This window comes from Acanthisitta chloris, unplaced genomic scaffold, assembly GCF_000695815.1.
Source record: "Acanthisitta chloris isolate BGI_N310 unplaced genomic scaffold, ASM69581v1 scaffold2272, whole genome shotgun sequence".
Classification (NCBI taxonomy): Eukaryota; Metazoa; Chordata; class Aves; order Passeriformes; family Acanthisittidae; genus Acanthisitta; species Acanthisitta chloris.
Genome location: NW_008659679.1, coordinates 11,107 through 27,697, shown reverse-complemented (window position 1 = coordinate 27,697; position 16,591 = coordinate 11,107). Strand labels below are relative to the sequence as shown.

Sequence of the window (16,591 nt, the reverse complement as noted above, 5' to 3'; positions counted from 1 at the left end):
GGAGCTACCAACTCAGCAATTGCTCCTACCCCTACGCCCCTATCCTTTGACTCTGCTGAGGGGTCAGGGTGGCTCACCTTTAGCCTGACATTTGTGCCACTTGTTCCTCATCAGACCAGTATGAAATAAGAGCAATCCCTTGGCTCTGGGTCCTCTGCTTGCTTAGTGTGCAGTAAAGGGTTCAGTGAGCACAGCAGAGTGCTAACTGCCAGCTGTTCTCTCTGCTGGCAGCAATAGCATCACCATGCACCTTGCAGAAGTGCTGTTCCTCATGGCTGCTGTGGGGTGCAAACCCTCTTCTGCCCTCCTGCAACTTGCTGTACTCCTCCAAGCCACCACAGCCTCCTTCCCACCCACATCTGCAAGGCTGCAGTTCCCCTCCCAGGGGCATTCAAAGGTAAAGGTAGAGTTTTCCCCATCAGCAGTGACATGGAGCAGCTCTAACTGAGGATCCAGCAACCTCTTTGCAACTTCATCAGTTTCTCCAGCAAATGCATTGGCCTCTACTGTCCTGTCAACATCGTTGCAAGAATACTGCCTGCTCAACCCACTGGCATTTGTCTTTCCTGCTGCTAAATCATGATTCAACTCATGCATCCTGGTTTTAGCACCCATGTTCCTTTACATGCCAGTGTAAATATTTGTGTGTCTTCCTATAACAGGAAAAGACACTGTGTGCAGCCCTCACTTACCCAAGCCCCAGAGGTGTCCTCACAGGGCTTCAGAGGTGAAGATGTATCAGGAAAGCCACTCTGTGCTGCTGCTTTGTGAAACAGTTGCTTTTCACTGTAGGAAGGGGAGGATGTGCCCCACTGATGCCACCCCACTGGGGGGGGGTGGCGGGGGTGGCACAAGAGGTGTCATCAAGTGTAATTCATGGGTTGTAATGGAAATACCAGAAAATAAAGAAATGTAGGTACATCAGAAAAAAAATTATTGACCTGCTGTGTCAATATGGCGTTTTTAGGACCCTGTGTTTCACTTCATCTTTCTTAAATGAGAAAAGAAACAAATGCAAAAGGTGGTTTCCTGGACACGGGTGAGTTCTGTCAAATTTTAGCATTCATCCCTGCTGAAGGATGAGACAGCTGAGCTGCTAACCTGAGGGTGTACCTCCAGCACCTTTCCATCAGGGAATGACAGTGCTCAATATGTGCAAAAAGGTGAAGCACTTACAAAAAGCTGTGCTTAAGAAAAGGGATTTTCAGAGGTTTTTGAACACTTCAGGCTTGTCTGGGAAACAGTTTTGAGCTCCATAGTTTACTGGATTTCTCTGACTTCTGCGACCTGCTGTACAAAATTCCACAAAGCCATTATGTCAAGCCCAACTTTTCCCAAATATGTAAACTGTCAAAGCTCTCCTCCCCCTTTCACAGCAATGAATTATCAGTCATATGCTTGAAGTGAAGTAGTGCATCATTTGCTTACTGGTTTTACAGGACAACTCTTCCCTTGTTGCTTGCTGCAATTCTTCTTGGATGTGAAGAGTAGAACATATTTACATTGGTTTGTGGGATTCTGGACAACCCCAGGAAAAACTAGGACTGGAAAGGAAGTTTTTCTGCCCAGTGAAAATTTTTGTGGTGTGTTTTTTCCATATCAGAATGAAGGCTTGAAATATAGAAACTCAAAGAAAAACAGACCACTCCACATTAAGCCACCTGAAGCTACTTATTTTGGTTATTTTATTCTTTCTATTTTCTTAGTGAATTTACTTCATGTTGCCAAGCAAAGCAGACATTCTGGATTTCTTAAAAAAATAAATAAATTGTGTCCACAAAGTTGATTTCAGTAGTTTGGGAATTGTTTGGCAGGTAATTTTAAATCAGAGAGTGCCAATCTGCTGCACTAAAATTAAAAAGTAACGATCCAGCAAATGACTAATTTTGTGGTCTGGGTTAATTAGTGGAACAGCTTGGCAGATGGAAGGCAGCAGGTCTGAATTACTGCACTAAGTCCATTTGCTGAAGAAAGATATTATCCTTGTTGTTTTTAATAATAATTAATGAGAATTAAAATATTCATCTGGGATTTTTGCCGTTGCTATTAGCGGGAATACTTGTATATATATGTATTTGCTCTTTGATGCTTTTCTTGCTTGTTTGCATTTCATTCCTTGACTGTCTTGCTCTGGGACTTAAATAATACTCCAGAAATTATTCAGACCGCACCTTTGTCTAGCATGGAGGAAACTTGAGGCTTTTACAATTAGTGCTGCTGATTATTCCGTGAAATACATACACCATGGTCTGACAAGGAAATCAGCAGTAAAAGGTCAGGCAATGAGCAGTCCTTCATCAGCAGGCTCACAGGGAGCACCAGTTCGTGGCTTGCAGCTTGCTTTTGCATCTTTGTCTTGCAGCACAGGTTGCCAGGGAAGCAGCAGGGATGGCATATTTGCCTCTGAGTCTGTACAGACCCAAAGACTCCAAAGCCTTCTCTGGTGAAATCCAGGCATTACTTATCTGAAGTCCAAGGTGCTTAAATTTTGATGCCTCCAAGGCACCATGATGGTCACTTAGTCTTGTGCCCTCCTTGACACCAGCCTTTGATGTTCCTGCTGGGCATTCCCACACCGAAACTGCTTCCTGTGGTAGGTTTTAAGCACGTTTCAGGAAAGCTTTGGATTATATGAGTTCCCATGATGAGAGAGACTTTTAATGAGCTGGTTTAGTGTGTCATTGCTCTCACTGTTAAAACATGCTTCTCCCTTTGTCTTCAGCTAGACTTAGCTGAGTCTCTGTCTTCCAGTCCTGGACTTTGCTCTACCTGTGTTTGGCAGAGTTAAAGCCCTTTAGAGTATGAAATCTTCCCACATACCTTTAAAGACTAGGAGGAGTCACTTTTTAATCTTCTCTTTTAAGAGGACAGTGATAGTTGAGGGCTAATTATTGCCTCTATTGACTTTTTCATGTTTGTGTCTGGGTTTTTTAGATAAGTTGTAATTGTTCCTTTTTATCATTGTAAAACTACTGTTAATAATTGCTGTTCACTATCTCTACATCTAAGGATGTGGCCCCACTTCTCTTCTGATTCAATGTTTGGGACTCTGATGGACAGTTGAAGGGGTGTTGATTTGGTTTTGGGCACCTTTGGAAAAAAGTGTGTGCAACAATCAAAGAACTGTTTACCTTCTCCTCAGGTTTTGTAAACCTTGTCTGTTATTTTTCAATGGCCCCTTTTCAAGTGGTATTGTATCTCTGGTGGGTTTAGTTCTGGTTGTAGGCTGGGCTGTATTTTACCATCCTTAATCATCTTGAGTACTTTCCTTAATTTGATTTCACTGAGAAATTTCAAGGAGTGAGATGATACTTAGATGAATGAAATTGGGGATTAAATGGGGATTAGATGGATTCTAACAAGTACATGCTGTGCTTTCCATGGGAAGGTTTCTAGACATCATTAGACCAAGAAGAGCTCCTTTTCCGTGACACTTACAGATTTAAAATCATTGTATTACACCCTATTATTAATAAAAACAATAAACTATCTTGATGGTAATATCCATCTTTTGGTGAAATTTCAAACTGTGGTCATATCCAAACCCCCGTGAAAGGGTATGAGCTCTTTTATAGCCTTATATACTGCAACTTCAAGAGGATTGTTCCTTATCCAAATGCCTAGGCCTTTGCAGGATGGAGGTATAAATGTCTTGTTTATGATATTTATCCAGTTACTTGTACTCTTTCTGTTTGCAGCATTTTTGTTCCTACATATGTTGGGCTGGTGGGCAGTCTCATAAATACTGTGATAGCAATGGTTTGGATCCCTTTGCAGGCTAAACCAAAGTCAGACGGTCGTGTGACGGATCAGAGTAAGTATTTAGTGTTTCTGATAAATAGTACATGAATAGGGATGGGCAATTGCCATGCTGCAAGAACTGCTAAAGGACCTTGAGGTTCCATTTAAGGGCAAAAAATGCTGCCAATTTTGAAATGCTGGCACTTTAATGCCTAAGCTGTGCTTATGGAAGAGTATTATCCCCTACGTATTGATCACTCTGTGACATAGAATTGCAGTCTTCCAGCCCAGTGCTTGACATGCATCTCATGAAAGGTGAATGTGGACCCCTTGTTGGGGGTTAGTTTGGGCTGGCATGGGAGGCAGTCCCAGTGTCTCACAGGGTTCCTCTGCATGCAGACCTGGCACCAGGTCCCAACCTCCTGCCACTGGCAGAAAGTTGCTGCAGCAGGGATGTGCCTTTTGGGTGGTAAACCTGAGCTGACTGTCCCAGAGTTTCTTGTTTTCTCTACCCTTAACCTATATAAATAGCGTATTAATCAATATGTCATCTTCTGTAGGTGCATCACAGTCTGGCAGCTTGTTTAGTATCAAAGAAATCCAACGCCTGATGAAGTTTCCAGGAGTGATGGAAGTTTTCATAGTCAAGGTCTTTGCTGGACTTCCCATAGGTAAATCTCACCCATACCTGTGATTGCTGATGTATTTAAAATAGGATGACATACACTGTAAACCTATCTTGTCTCAAGTTTCTGAAAGCATGTTGCATTTGATCATGGAGCAGTGAGGCTTCAGCTCCTGACTTGATATTGGATGCTTTCAAATAGTCTCAGCTACATAGGGTCAAAACTCTGGGACTTAATGTCAAACAGACTACTTGTCATAGGCTGCATCTGTGACTTTTGGCAAATCACTTAACCTCTCTACTCCATCCCCCTGGCTGTAAGTATTTTTTCCCCTCGTCTGTCACTTCTATTTAGACTCTTCAGAGAGCCTAGACCTCTTCAGAGCAGAAGGAAATAATTTGTCCTCTGCCAGAAACATTGAGATCCTTCCTGATTTTACTTGGTGATTTAAGATGTAATTGTATCCTAACCTCTTTCCCAACAACTAAAAACTATTGGTGAATGAGAGGCTCAGGCTGCACACAGAGGGGCCACAGTATGTTTCTTCCCTTGCACGTTGATGATGGTGCTTGTTCTTCTCTTCTTTATATATTCTGCTCAGATTTTTGTGTCATGGTAGGAACCCACTGGTACCTCAAATGTTTTCCAAACCCCATCTGTTTCCCTGCTCCCTTTGAGTCACTTGCTGTCCTGACATGGGCCATTTGCCTGACTATACATATCCTTGGCCACAGTTTAATAATCTTCAGTTTTGCCTACCCTCTAGCTTCCTTTCCCACACACTTGACTAGAGACAAGCCAGTATGTCAGCCTTGTTAGTGATGTGTAGGGACAGGGTGATGTTCTCTGCTCTTCCACACAGAAAGCCTTCATGGCTCTTTTCCCAGCCAAACCCAAAACTGCGGTTTCTCTTGATGAGGATTTCAAGAATTGAATTTTGTGCACATCATGGACATCATGGACAAACTAAGGCACTTCCCTTCCAAACAAGGATCCTAAGAGAGGACTTAAGGCACCTTAGCTTTTAGACTTTGCATCTTTTTCCAGTTCATTTTGGTCTGGAGAAGCCCCTGAAGTTTAAACAACATGCAACATAACTTATAAATTAAATCCGAATTTGTAAACTGTAAATTCAGTTCACAAATGAAAGTAGATTTGGCTGTGGAATGGTGGCTGATTCGGAAGGGGGTGGCATTTCTGGGTGTGATCAGGATCATCTGTTCCTTGCTATGTCTCTGGGAAAACAAGTCCAACTGGAGTTGTAGGATAACATGCAGGGAAGTAAAGGATTTCTGGGGTTTTTTTTTCATTTTATGTGTAGTTGGCACTGGCTGAGATCAGTATTTTAAAAAGTGGCAGCATTTCACAGAATGAGACATGTTTTAAGAGGGTTTTCTTTGGTGATTCTGGCTCATTTCTCTGTTTAAAAATGCCTGAGACTACATCCATATGTGATCTGTAGGGTAATTTCCTGTGCACTCTCCTTTTTCCAAAGTCCAGGCGAGATGGACTTTGCTTTAGTCTTTCCTGCCAAAATGCAAATTCCTGCCTGTTGCAGAATCCATTCTTCTTTCCCTGTGCAGGGCAAAAATACTCACCCAAGCAAAATAAACATCTACTACCCAAAACTGCGAGGCAATTTCTAGGCAAAGAGGATGAAGACAGTGAAGCTGAAATTTAGGGTAGGCTAATAGTCTGTCATTGAATGGCTGGGAATATTTCGGTAAGGGTAGGAACGGGTTCACTTGAGGCACTCCCACTACAAGTGTAGCACTTGCATTAGAGCAAGGAGTGATTAAAATCCTAGTGACTTCTCTTTGCAGGTCTCTCTTCACTTCAGGTGGCTGACCAATTGATGGCAGTTGAAAGGGGATCTGGCCATCACCTAATTCTCTGCAGCTCTCAGCTGGAGGCTGAGCTCCTTATGAGCTCATTTACCTTTCATCTCCAGGCTCCAACTGTATAATTAATTAGATTCCCCAAATTACAGACCGTTCTCTATTTACTTTGTAAACAAGTTTGTTATATACACCGAAGAAAATCTTTTGTTCCTTATGGATCTCATTGTTGTCTAAAATGAGCTTGTTTGAGATCGAAAGAGCCTCCCCGGGAGGGCTGCAGGACTGGGAACCTCCTCCCAGAGTTGCATAAAAGCAGGGACACAGGCCCTGTGCCCCTTGCAGGAGAGCAGCTGCCAGGGATTGGATAGGCAGCAGACAGCTCCATCACAGCCGAATTACCTTCTCAACTGACCTGGGAAAAGAAAGCCTCATTGCATTGTGGTAGATAAGGAAAACAAGAGGATAAAAATATCGAACATACCTCTTACTGACCAGAAATTACCAGGGCCTTGAAAATACGGATAAATAGCTGCTTATATGAACCTTTGGCTGCCTAATCCCTTTGGAAAGCCTGGTTTCAGCATGATTGCTTTAGCACCTGCATCCCATCTTTAAAAGGATTTTCTTTCACGTGTAGAACAGGATTTTGCAGGGAGCCCTAGGGCTCTGCATCCCATCATGTTTGCAGTCTAGCGTAGGAGGGCTGAGACAGGCTCCCAGAGGCTGTGCTTGCCTTCTCACACTGTCTTGCTGTGAGGATTGCTAAACTGGCCCTCCAAAGCCACAGGCTGCTCTTAGGCATGTCACATCCTTATTTGTTTTTTGAAAATATATTTTGCACTCCTGGTTTTCCTTGGTGCTTTTTCTCATTGCTGTTGCATCTTGCAAACCATTTCCCTGCCTTCTGCTGCACAACCCTATTGCTCATCCCACTAGTGCTAGGTTTTCTAAGGAGTTCACCCCCTTATTAGACCCCCTCAAAAACAGGCAAGGTTTCTGAGGGGATTTTTGCCTTTTTTTTTTTTTTTTGCTTTTCATGTCAAACCTTACAGTGTGGATTGAGGCTTATCATTACTCATGTGGCTGCACTCAGCTGACCTGCAGCCTACCCAGATGGGAGCCTGCTGAGATCTTTGTGAGAAATCCTTGCATCGATGGGCATAAAATCTCTTTCAGTTCAGACTTGTGTTTGTCTTGTGGGTTTCACCAAGAAACGTGTTGCCAATGGGAGAGATCTCCTTAGCTGCTTTAAGAAGGGAGGCAAGGGGGTCTCCCTTCTCCAGATAGCTTTAGGGGACCATGCAGCTTTCTTCTAAAGAAGAAACCTTTGCATCTCCAGGGGAGCTGTGCAATATGTAATGTTAATGAAAGATCACAGCCTGTTCCCCCGCTCAGAAAGCAAGCAGTTTGTTTGGAGGAGAAAGATCCAAATCTGCCTTAACTCAATGAGGGACTTCAAAGGGGGCAGGAGCTGTAGAAACTGGTGTGTGGTACCAGGAAGAAGCATCAGGTATGAAGGAAGGACAAGCCCCTCCTAGGTAGTACCTGCAGCAGGGTAGCAGGATGAAGGGTGAGCGCCTGCTTCAATCTAATCTTCCTACAAGTGAAACAAAGTGTGGTTTTTCTTTCATTTCTTCACGTGTGCCTTCTATAAACATGTGCAACCCTGCTGCCTGATTTGGATGTTGTGAGTAAATACTGTTATTTGCATGTTACCTTAAGCTGGCTTGAGCTGAAAGCGATTTCAAAGTAACTGAATAATGATGAGGTGCTCTCCATGGAGGGGTGCGGCGAGGCCATAAATCTTCACAAGCCCCAGCTCCCCAGCACCTTCTCCAAGTATCGGGAGAGTGGCAGAGCAGGGCACTCTTCCTGCCCTCATCCCTCTGCCCCAACACCATGGGCCAGCTGGGCTGCAGCTACTCCCACTAAGGGGGGAAGACATCTCTGGTGGTTTCAGGAAGGCTTTGTGGCAGGTCCTTGGGTGGGAGGGTGGTGGTGCCTCCAGGCAAAGGCTTGGGGTGCTTGGAGGAAGGTCCTCATTGCTGCAGGTGCTCCACTGGTAGCAGCGTGGTTAGGCTGCTGGATCCAGTGGAGTTGCACTCATTTGTTACGGAGTGAGTCCTCCACAGCATTTTAGGCAGCAATTCAGGATCATTATGCTTCTTGGAAATGCTGGCAAATCCTTCCCATGTCATAGGGTTAGTGACTGACTTTGCCAGGCCACCACCTGTCTTCTCAGTCTTCACATGTTGCGTCCTACGATAGTTTCTTTTCAGGAAGGAGAGGACCACAGCTCACTTTTTGTCCAGTTTTTGTATCTCAGAGGATCCTACAAAGAAGGGCAGGACCTCCAAAGGTCATCTGCTCTCTTCTTTTCACCCCAGAAGGGTCAGTTGTCTCCAACAGGCACATTGTGGGGTTGTTCACATGCAGAGAGACCCAATTTCTTACTGTCTTGATCTGTCTGAGGTGCACAAGACACTAGTGGAAGCAGCAGACTCCTACCCCATACCATGCTTGAAGTGCAATGTTTTGTCATAATATTTTTAATTTGATGGCTTTTCGTGTAGGATGGGAACATGTGTGAGCATGTGTGTATTTGTGTATGTTTGGTGGTTGGGGAAATGCACACTATTGTATTTTTATTTGAGATTGAGTGGGCATTTTCCGTTGCACTTTCCAGAAATTGCCTCAGTTGGAGAGCAGACCCAGCCTGTGCTGTTTCTGTCTGTGCATTCCTCACTGCTTGTGTTGGCCCTGGTGTCAGTCCACACAATAGATTTTCCACGTGACACCGATGTCGTTGCTGAGGTGTGCAGTGAAACCGCTGTATATTGGCTGATGTCACTGGGTTGTTCCCCACAGTGAAAATCTAGAGTCAGGCAAAAGGGGAGAGGAATCCAATCAGATTATTTTTATGGTTACAGTCTTGTCTGAACAAATGTTTTCTTGCTGTTTTAATGGTTAGTCTGGCTTCAGTGATACAAATATTTACCAGTTTATAATAAACAGCTGAAACTACAGCCTACATAGTCACATTATTCAAAGATGAAAGTAAGGGGGATAAAAAGTTAACATTTAAAGATTAAATTAATACAATGACTTTGAATAGGATTCTGCTCTTGTTCATATCCAATGCCAGCAACCCCAGGGAGAGCTACTGACTCACACTGGGGGTGACTGGGAGCAGGATCTGGGGCACTATATGCAATGCAAGTATATTGACATATTCTTTACATTAACCCTCACTCTAGGTTTGTTCATGATGATGTTTTCCATCATCTCTATGGATTTCTTTGGCTTGGAAGCAGTGGAGTCTGGATACCTGATGTCATATATTGGTGTCCTTCAAATGGTAAGTGAAGTGTCCCCCCTTAAACAGATTCAATAGCTACACCACTATCTATTTGTGACTTCTTTGACCCATGCTTTTCTAAATTCAGGTGCAGTATTGACAGGCAAATCCTAGCTCTGCCATATGGCATTTGGCTTCAAAAATTTATTCTGTTCCTTGGAATGCAAAGAAATTGGAGGGAGGACTGTCCCAAAAGCTTTCTTCCCCTTGTCTCTCTTTGCAGATCTTTAAGCTATGGAGCTAAAATTTCCTTGGACTGATACGTCCTGAGTTTTGTAACAAAACGTACAGTGACTTAAAGTGCCATTAACTTAAAGTGCCTGGACTAAGGTTTTTCCTGGCGCAGGTTAGCTGATTTACATTTACAAAGTAGCACCCCGTACATTTCTGCAAGCAGACAATCTTACTGGTGTTTTCACAGATCCCTTCAGTGTAAAGAAAGAACTTGTTTCTGCTGCATGGAAACAAGCACAGCAAGCCTGTACTTTCAAAAAAAGGAAAAAAAATAAAGGTGGGCGATGGAACATGGTTAGGAGACTACCCAAATGGGTAAAAGGGAAAAGTCAGCTGAATTAGACAGTAGCAGGGCCAAAAATACAGTGTTGTGTTATAGAAGAGTGTTCCTTTTGGAGGAAGGAGCTAATAATTTTGCAGGAAGAGCAACACATGGTTATTAGCAAGCCTCAAGGTAGGAATGCAAGTTAAGCAATATCCTGAAGGAGGGTGGTCTTGTTATTAAATCCACCTTCATTTCCTGGGCATCAGCGCAGAGTTCCTGTGGGATCTGGAGGAGTTTCTCATCTGGCAAATGGCAGCTTTTGCTATGTCCATTCTGTGAGGACTGATTTAGACTAGCTGTCTCTTGGTCCTGTGAGTTCAGTACGTCCAACCAGCTGGATGCACCCTCCCATTCAGTCTCACTGGAAAGAAGACCCATTTGCCAGTCCACTGCATGCAAACAGCATGACAAGTGGGGTGATCAGCAGCTGTTTTGCAAAGCAAGCTTCGGACCCAAACTCCATTGCTGATAGAGGCTTTCTCTATGTTAGTCTTTGTGTGCTGCCTCCTAGACCAGGATCTGCAGGAATCACTCAGGTTTTAGAGAGAGCAAGTCATCATCTGATATCTTCTTCCCCATTTGAATGTCCCCCCAGAACTATGCTTTTAACTTAGAGGTATCAGTTAAATCCCTGTTACATATGTCTGCACTGAAATAAAATTTGGGAGTTGGTGCATGGCTGTGGTGTGCTTGTTTCAAGCTGGGTAACGTGGGTGGCAATAGCACTTGCACAGGTGTGGCTTTGTGTTGCTAGATGGAGCTTGGACACTGCTGTTAGATCCGGGATATCCGTCTTCAGGACACTGCTGTTATGTCTGGAATATCTGTCTGTCTTCACTGCTATTGTTTCCCAGGTTTGTTTGGTTGAAACTACTATAGATAAGGTTACCTACACTGCTGTGCTGGTGCACCCCACATAGAGACACAACCCTGGAAGATATAGGAATTACAGCACCTACTCTGCTTCCTAATGGATAATCAGATGTCAGTGCTAACCAGGGACCAGACCCTTCCCATAATCACAGAGTTTCATCCCGCAGGGACCGATCATGCCTATTGCTACAATTCAGCCCAGCAGTGGCCTGCAGGCTCAAGTGCAGCATCTACTTTGCTTGGGAACCTTTGCTTTGGGACATTTGACACAGAAACTTGCTTTTATCAGCCAGGCAGTTTTCTTTCATCTACCCATGCAGTTTCTATCCATGTTGCTACACCTATTCTACAGCACATGGCTCTGGACATCAGAAATATAAGAATGAAGTAGTCATAGAATACAAAATTCTCTTCTTCATGTTGATGCATTGAGGTTTGGTGTCAGAACACCAGGAAGGAAAGGGGCCAAACAAAAGCTTTATTCTTTTGAAAACCCCAGAACACCTGATTCTTGGTGGCAGCAAAGCCATCTCACCCAGGAGTTTGCAAAGCATTGCTTTCTGCTTTGTCACTTCTTCTTTCCACTTTATTGCTGGCAGTTCCAAACTCTGTTCTGGTTTATGCAAGGCAAGATCCTCAACTGGACCAAATTAAACTCTCACTATTTGCCTTTTGGATAAAAGCCAAATAGTGAGAGTTTTTATCCACTATTTGGCTTTTTTTTTTTTGCCTCATCCACGCTGGATGAGGCCTTGAGCAACCTGGTCTAGTGTCCCTGCCCACAGTAGTGGGGTTGGGACTAGATGATCTGTAAGGTCCATTCCAACCCCTAAAATTCTATGATTCTATGATTTAAAATTATTGTAAAACATTAGAATTTATGTCTTTACTTTTGGGTCTCTGGTTAGAACTACCAAAGATAGCTCTTGCAGGTAGTGCCTGAATTACTGTTTTATGGTTGCTTTCTGCTGGGGTTCCTCCAGTGGAAGCTGCATGCAGGGAATAGAATGTGTGGACTCTGTCCTGCCTAGCCCCAGAGTGGCTTGTGTGCCTTCCTGTTGCCTCAGCTGGCATTTCAGATGCATTTGTTTCTGCTGTACAGTGAATTGATACTGCTGGAGATATAAATGCAGATTAGGGTGCAAGTAAATTCCACCAGTCTGGATGGGTGAACGGTGATTAATATCAGCTGACTGGCTTCCCCACTTCACTGAGTAAATGATAGGTTTATTCATAAGGAATATAATGTAGTTTTCAATGAATTTCATCAACCAGATCCTCGGCTTTGATTTCTCATTCCTTAGTTTGCCTTCCTATAAAACATAATGAGGATTTTCTCATCCTCCTGGACTTGTTCTGAGCCCTCCTCTTAGAGGAAGCATGGTCCCCACATTTGCATCTCTCCCTGGACTTGAAAATGAACAGTGTTTAAGGACTTTTATAAATGGAAGGGGACAGCACAGAAATGAAGGGGAAAATAAGTATCCATCCATGTCCTGTTTCCTTTAAATATCCCTGTAGATATTGAATGCAGTGCCCGGTTGGTTGCACAGCACAGACAGCTGATACACCCAGCACCATGTCCCAGGGTCTCACCTGCTCCCAGCACACGCTGCATGCACTGAGCAGCTTCAGAGATGCACATGGAACAGCACAGCAAGCAAGGCTATACTGAGCCCTTTACTCAGCTCTTCCCTGAAAGTATTGCCTGTTCTGTCAAATCCTGGTAATTTTTTGTAATATTATTTCTTTGTGTTACTGTAGTTTCTATTTTTTACATGAAATATTCTCAAAATTAGCATCTTCCTCTTGCAAAGAAGGTCATGTTGCAACCCCCTTTCCCAGCCTGATCAGCAATCCTGGGATGACTCAAATAGTGATGGTGTCTTGCTCTCCTTTCCCACCCCAAGGATATTATGCTCCAATTGCTTAATCTAATTTTTCAGCTTCTTGGCCTTATTTAACCTACTGTGATGAGAAGTGGCCAATGCACTGTAAGCATCTGTTTCTCCTCATTCCTCCCATTCAATCCAGCTGCAGAGCACCTAGAGAGAAGATTTTGAGTGGCATTGAGTCAGACCATCTAATTTTAAGTAGGCAACTCAAGTTCTTTGTCATCAGTATCTTAAACAGGTCTTTGCATGGGGAGATCAGCACAAAAACAGACACTGTGGGAGGTGAGACGTTTACCACCTTTGCAGATGGAGAATGTTAGTTAGCCACCCTACTAATTCTGCTATCTATCCTGAGGGGACCCATCTGGAGCTCCTCAGCCTCACCTCATCATGCTTGGTCCTATCTTGTCACTTTATGTTCACACAGTACCCCAAAATCTGCCAAGACTGAGAGGATCCTTGAAGGTTTAGAAGGCAAATTTGGGGCTGGCATTTAAATCCAGGACCCTCCTGGGTTTTGGCTGGCCAGTCCCTAGAGCACCTCTATTGGTGACTCCCTCTCTGAACATCAACTCTGTCCACGTGGGAACAGTTCATGGCACTTGCTAGCAACGAAGTGGCTCAAGCTGATGCTGGTGCTGGGTTTCGTCGTCATCACATCATGCATGCAGCCCCAGCGACCACTGCTCGTGGCATGGGGCATCCTTGGCACCCTCTTTCCTTCACAAACTTGGCTTGCCCACAGTCACCCTTTACCCTAGCACTGATGGTGTATCTCCTTGCTGCCACTTGTACCCCTGCATGGAGTTGCCTTGCTGCTGCACCCAGTGTGTCTCATGAAAACTTGAGTTGCCCCTGTTGGCTGAATGCATTTAAAGGTTCCCATGAGAGTCCACAGGGACTGTCCACAGGGAATGGGAGCTTCTTGGCTCTCTGGATGAAGCCATGGCCCAGGACCTGGTGCTAATTTGGGACTGTCCACAGGGAATGGGAGCTTCCTGGCTCTCTGGATGAAGCCATGGCCAAGGACCTGGTGCTAATTCCACTCATTATGGTTAGGCAAAGAGCATCATCTAACAGTGAGGGATGTGGGAAAGTGTGGGGTAGACTTAAGGATAGTGAGAGTAGGAAGTTGGGAAGGGGGCTCACTTCTGGGTCAGGATGTAGCCAGACAAGGTCAGAGAAGGGTGTGTGGGAAGGCAGTGTCACAGCATTGAGATAAAGAATTGTCTGATGAGGAAACAAAGTTGTTGCTTAGAAAATGGAATATGACCAAGGCTGGAGTGGGCTAATAGGGAAGTGAAAATAGCAAGTGGGGGTAATTCAAGCAATCCAGGCCTCTGCAGTGATGCTTGAAGCACTCTGATAGTATAGGTCTGTCTGATGAGCTGGAACTGTGCCAGTGTAAGTTGAAGAGGAGAAGTTGTGTGGGAGATAATGAAATGAGGAGGGGAAGGCAGACAGCTGGGGAGGTACCTCTGTGCCAGGCAACTTGCATTGCAGAGATTCCCTTGCTCATGATATATTTGAAGCATCTTTATCAGGTCGCTGGTGGGTCTCTAGGCAAGAGGTATGACAGTCTGTCAGGAACACCAAACCCTCTCTCCTCCAGGGCTGGACTTCCAGACTCATCTCAGAAGCCATGCGAATGAAATTTCCCTCATAGTGAGTGCCTGGAAGTGTCAAATGCCGTTCGGTCTCCCTCCAGAGAATAATTAATTTCATAATGGTTTAAAATAATTTAATGTTGCATAATGGGCAGAAACAGGCCTAGGCTCTGGGGATTTTTTTTTGAGTTGCAAGTACAATAGCATGGAGAACTTCTAGGTGTAGTATGCGGCTTGGAAACTGCTGCTGGAAGATTAGACAAGTGAAATACCTGGAGTCCCTTGTTGATATCTAAAGTCACATCTGATGCTTAGATTTCAAACTGCAGGAGGGGGTGGAGGAAACTTTCCTCTAAGAACTTTTTCTCCAAAAAACCCAAAGCAAAATGCACCAAACAAAAACTCTGGGTGGGACAAAGGGGTAGATATTTATAACCCTGAGGATCAAGAAATCATAAGACATCTGTTCTATTTACTGCGTTTAAATTTGTATTGTTATACAAACTCCACCTCTAGCTGTGCAGCTTCTGGAGGGACAAGTTGGTACGGAGTGATCCTGAAAAGATGAGAGAGATTCCTGGAGGAGAGATTTACATTGCGTATCATCTTATCAGTCTGTCCCTCTCACTTTTTTTTTCCCTGCACAGCAAGAGATGATTAAAGAGCCAGGGATTTAATTACAGCCATGTATGCCTAGGGGGAAAACCCACTCGGTGAAAGGACCTTGCAACAACAAACAGAAAGTTCTCCAGTTTCCTTGCTTTGAAGGATTTGTATCTGTGGAGGGGGGTGGGTTGGAGAGGGAAAGAAAGTGATTAGGCTGGCGTTTGCAAAACACACCATCCTCTTCCCCCTGTATGGCAAAGTGCTGCCTTCAGCAGTTTGGTCCTCACTATCAGCTCTGCTTCCAGTCCCACTGCCCTCCTGCTCGTCTGCAAGACCTGAACTACTCTCAAGTGCTTTCTGACATCACCATGTCAGTAAAACAACTCCCTTTCCCCCCACCCAGGGTCTTGCACCACCTTCAGCCCATGCAGTAAAGCTTCACGGTTTGTGTTGACCCCTGTGGTCTGCCCCAGCCGATGCCCACCTGCACATTCCACCCCAGCCAGTGCTGCACTCACCCTGGGAACTGCCAGCCAGGCACAATTTCAAAGGGGAGAGATACGGGTCCAGGGCGTGGGAGGCTGCTTCTGATGTGAATCATGCTATCTATGCTAGGGATGGGGCCCTGCATCTTCTCTGCTAGGTTGTACCAGCTTATCTGGCCTGCTGTGCCTTCCTTTCCAAACTTCTCATGTCTTTTTATTTCCAAACTGTTGGGTGAAAGGGAATTTATTTTGTTGCTGGGCTCTGTCACACTTTCAATCAGTGCTGATGGAAGAATCTTTAGAAACAGACTCAACTCCTCTGAGCACAGAGGACCACCTAAGCATCTGTGTAACTCCTCTAACCTCTACCAATGAGGTTATCTACTTTCAGGTGCCAGCCCTGCTAAGCACCAAATCCATGCAGCAAGGCAAGGCTAGTGCTTCAAAAATCTTCCAAAAACGAAGACCTTAAACCTTCAAACAACAACAATCTTTTCCATCCTGCAAGGGGTTCATGAAATTTGTTAGATGTTAACAATAAAATGGGTAGCTGGCTCTTCCAAGCAAACGGGAGCTGTTGCCTTCCCAGAAACCAAATACAGCAATAGAGGCAGAGAGTATTTTTCTATGTGATTAGCTGAACTAGCATAATAAATCACCAGTTTGGTGAATCCAGCATAACGACAAGAAGAGATTTGGCTGTTCTTATGCATTTATTGGGAGACTTATTTGCCTTTAAAGAGGGAGGGGGGGAGGAAAAAAAAAGATGAGTTCGTTTTTCCTGTGACGTGTACACAGCCACGGGCAGTGCCTGGTATTTCACTTGCAAACAATTTCCTCTCTCTTTTGTTTATTGATGACAGAAGGCATTCCAGCCAGGTACACTGGCTCTTCCCTGACTTCAAAGGAGGTCAGGTTACAAAGGCAAGCACCATCCACACAAAATGAAATGCAGAAAGGGAAGGCCCATCCTAGTCGATCTCAAGGGGAGTTTATGTGC

At 44.4% G+C, this 16,591-nt stretch overlaps 1 protein-coding gene across 1 annotated transcript in view; it reads left to right on the top strand.

Moving 5' to 3' along the window:
- Positions 1 to 3,698: 3,698 nt before the first annotated feature.
- Positions 3,699 to 16,591, top strand: part of SLC22A18 (solute carrier family 22, member 18) — a gene marked incomplete at both ends in the record, with an annotated part of 19,663 nt that continues 6,770 nt past the window's right edge. Inside the window, 3 exons of the mRNA XM_009069468.1 lie at positions 3,699 to 3,814; positions 4,302 to 4,412; positions 9,466 to 9,566. Of these exons, the coding sequence (XP_009067716.1) occupies positions 3,699 to 3,814; positions 4,302 to 4,412; positions 9,466 to 9,566 (328 nt within the window). The remainder of the gene's footprint in view (positions 3,815 to 4,301; positions 4,413 to 9,465; positions 9,567 to 16,591) is intronic.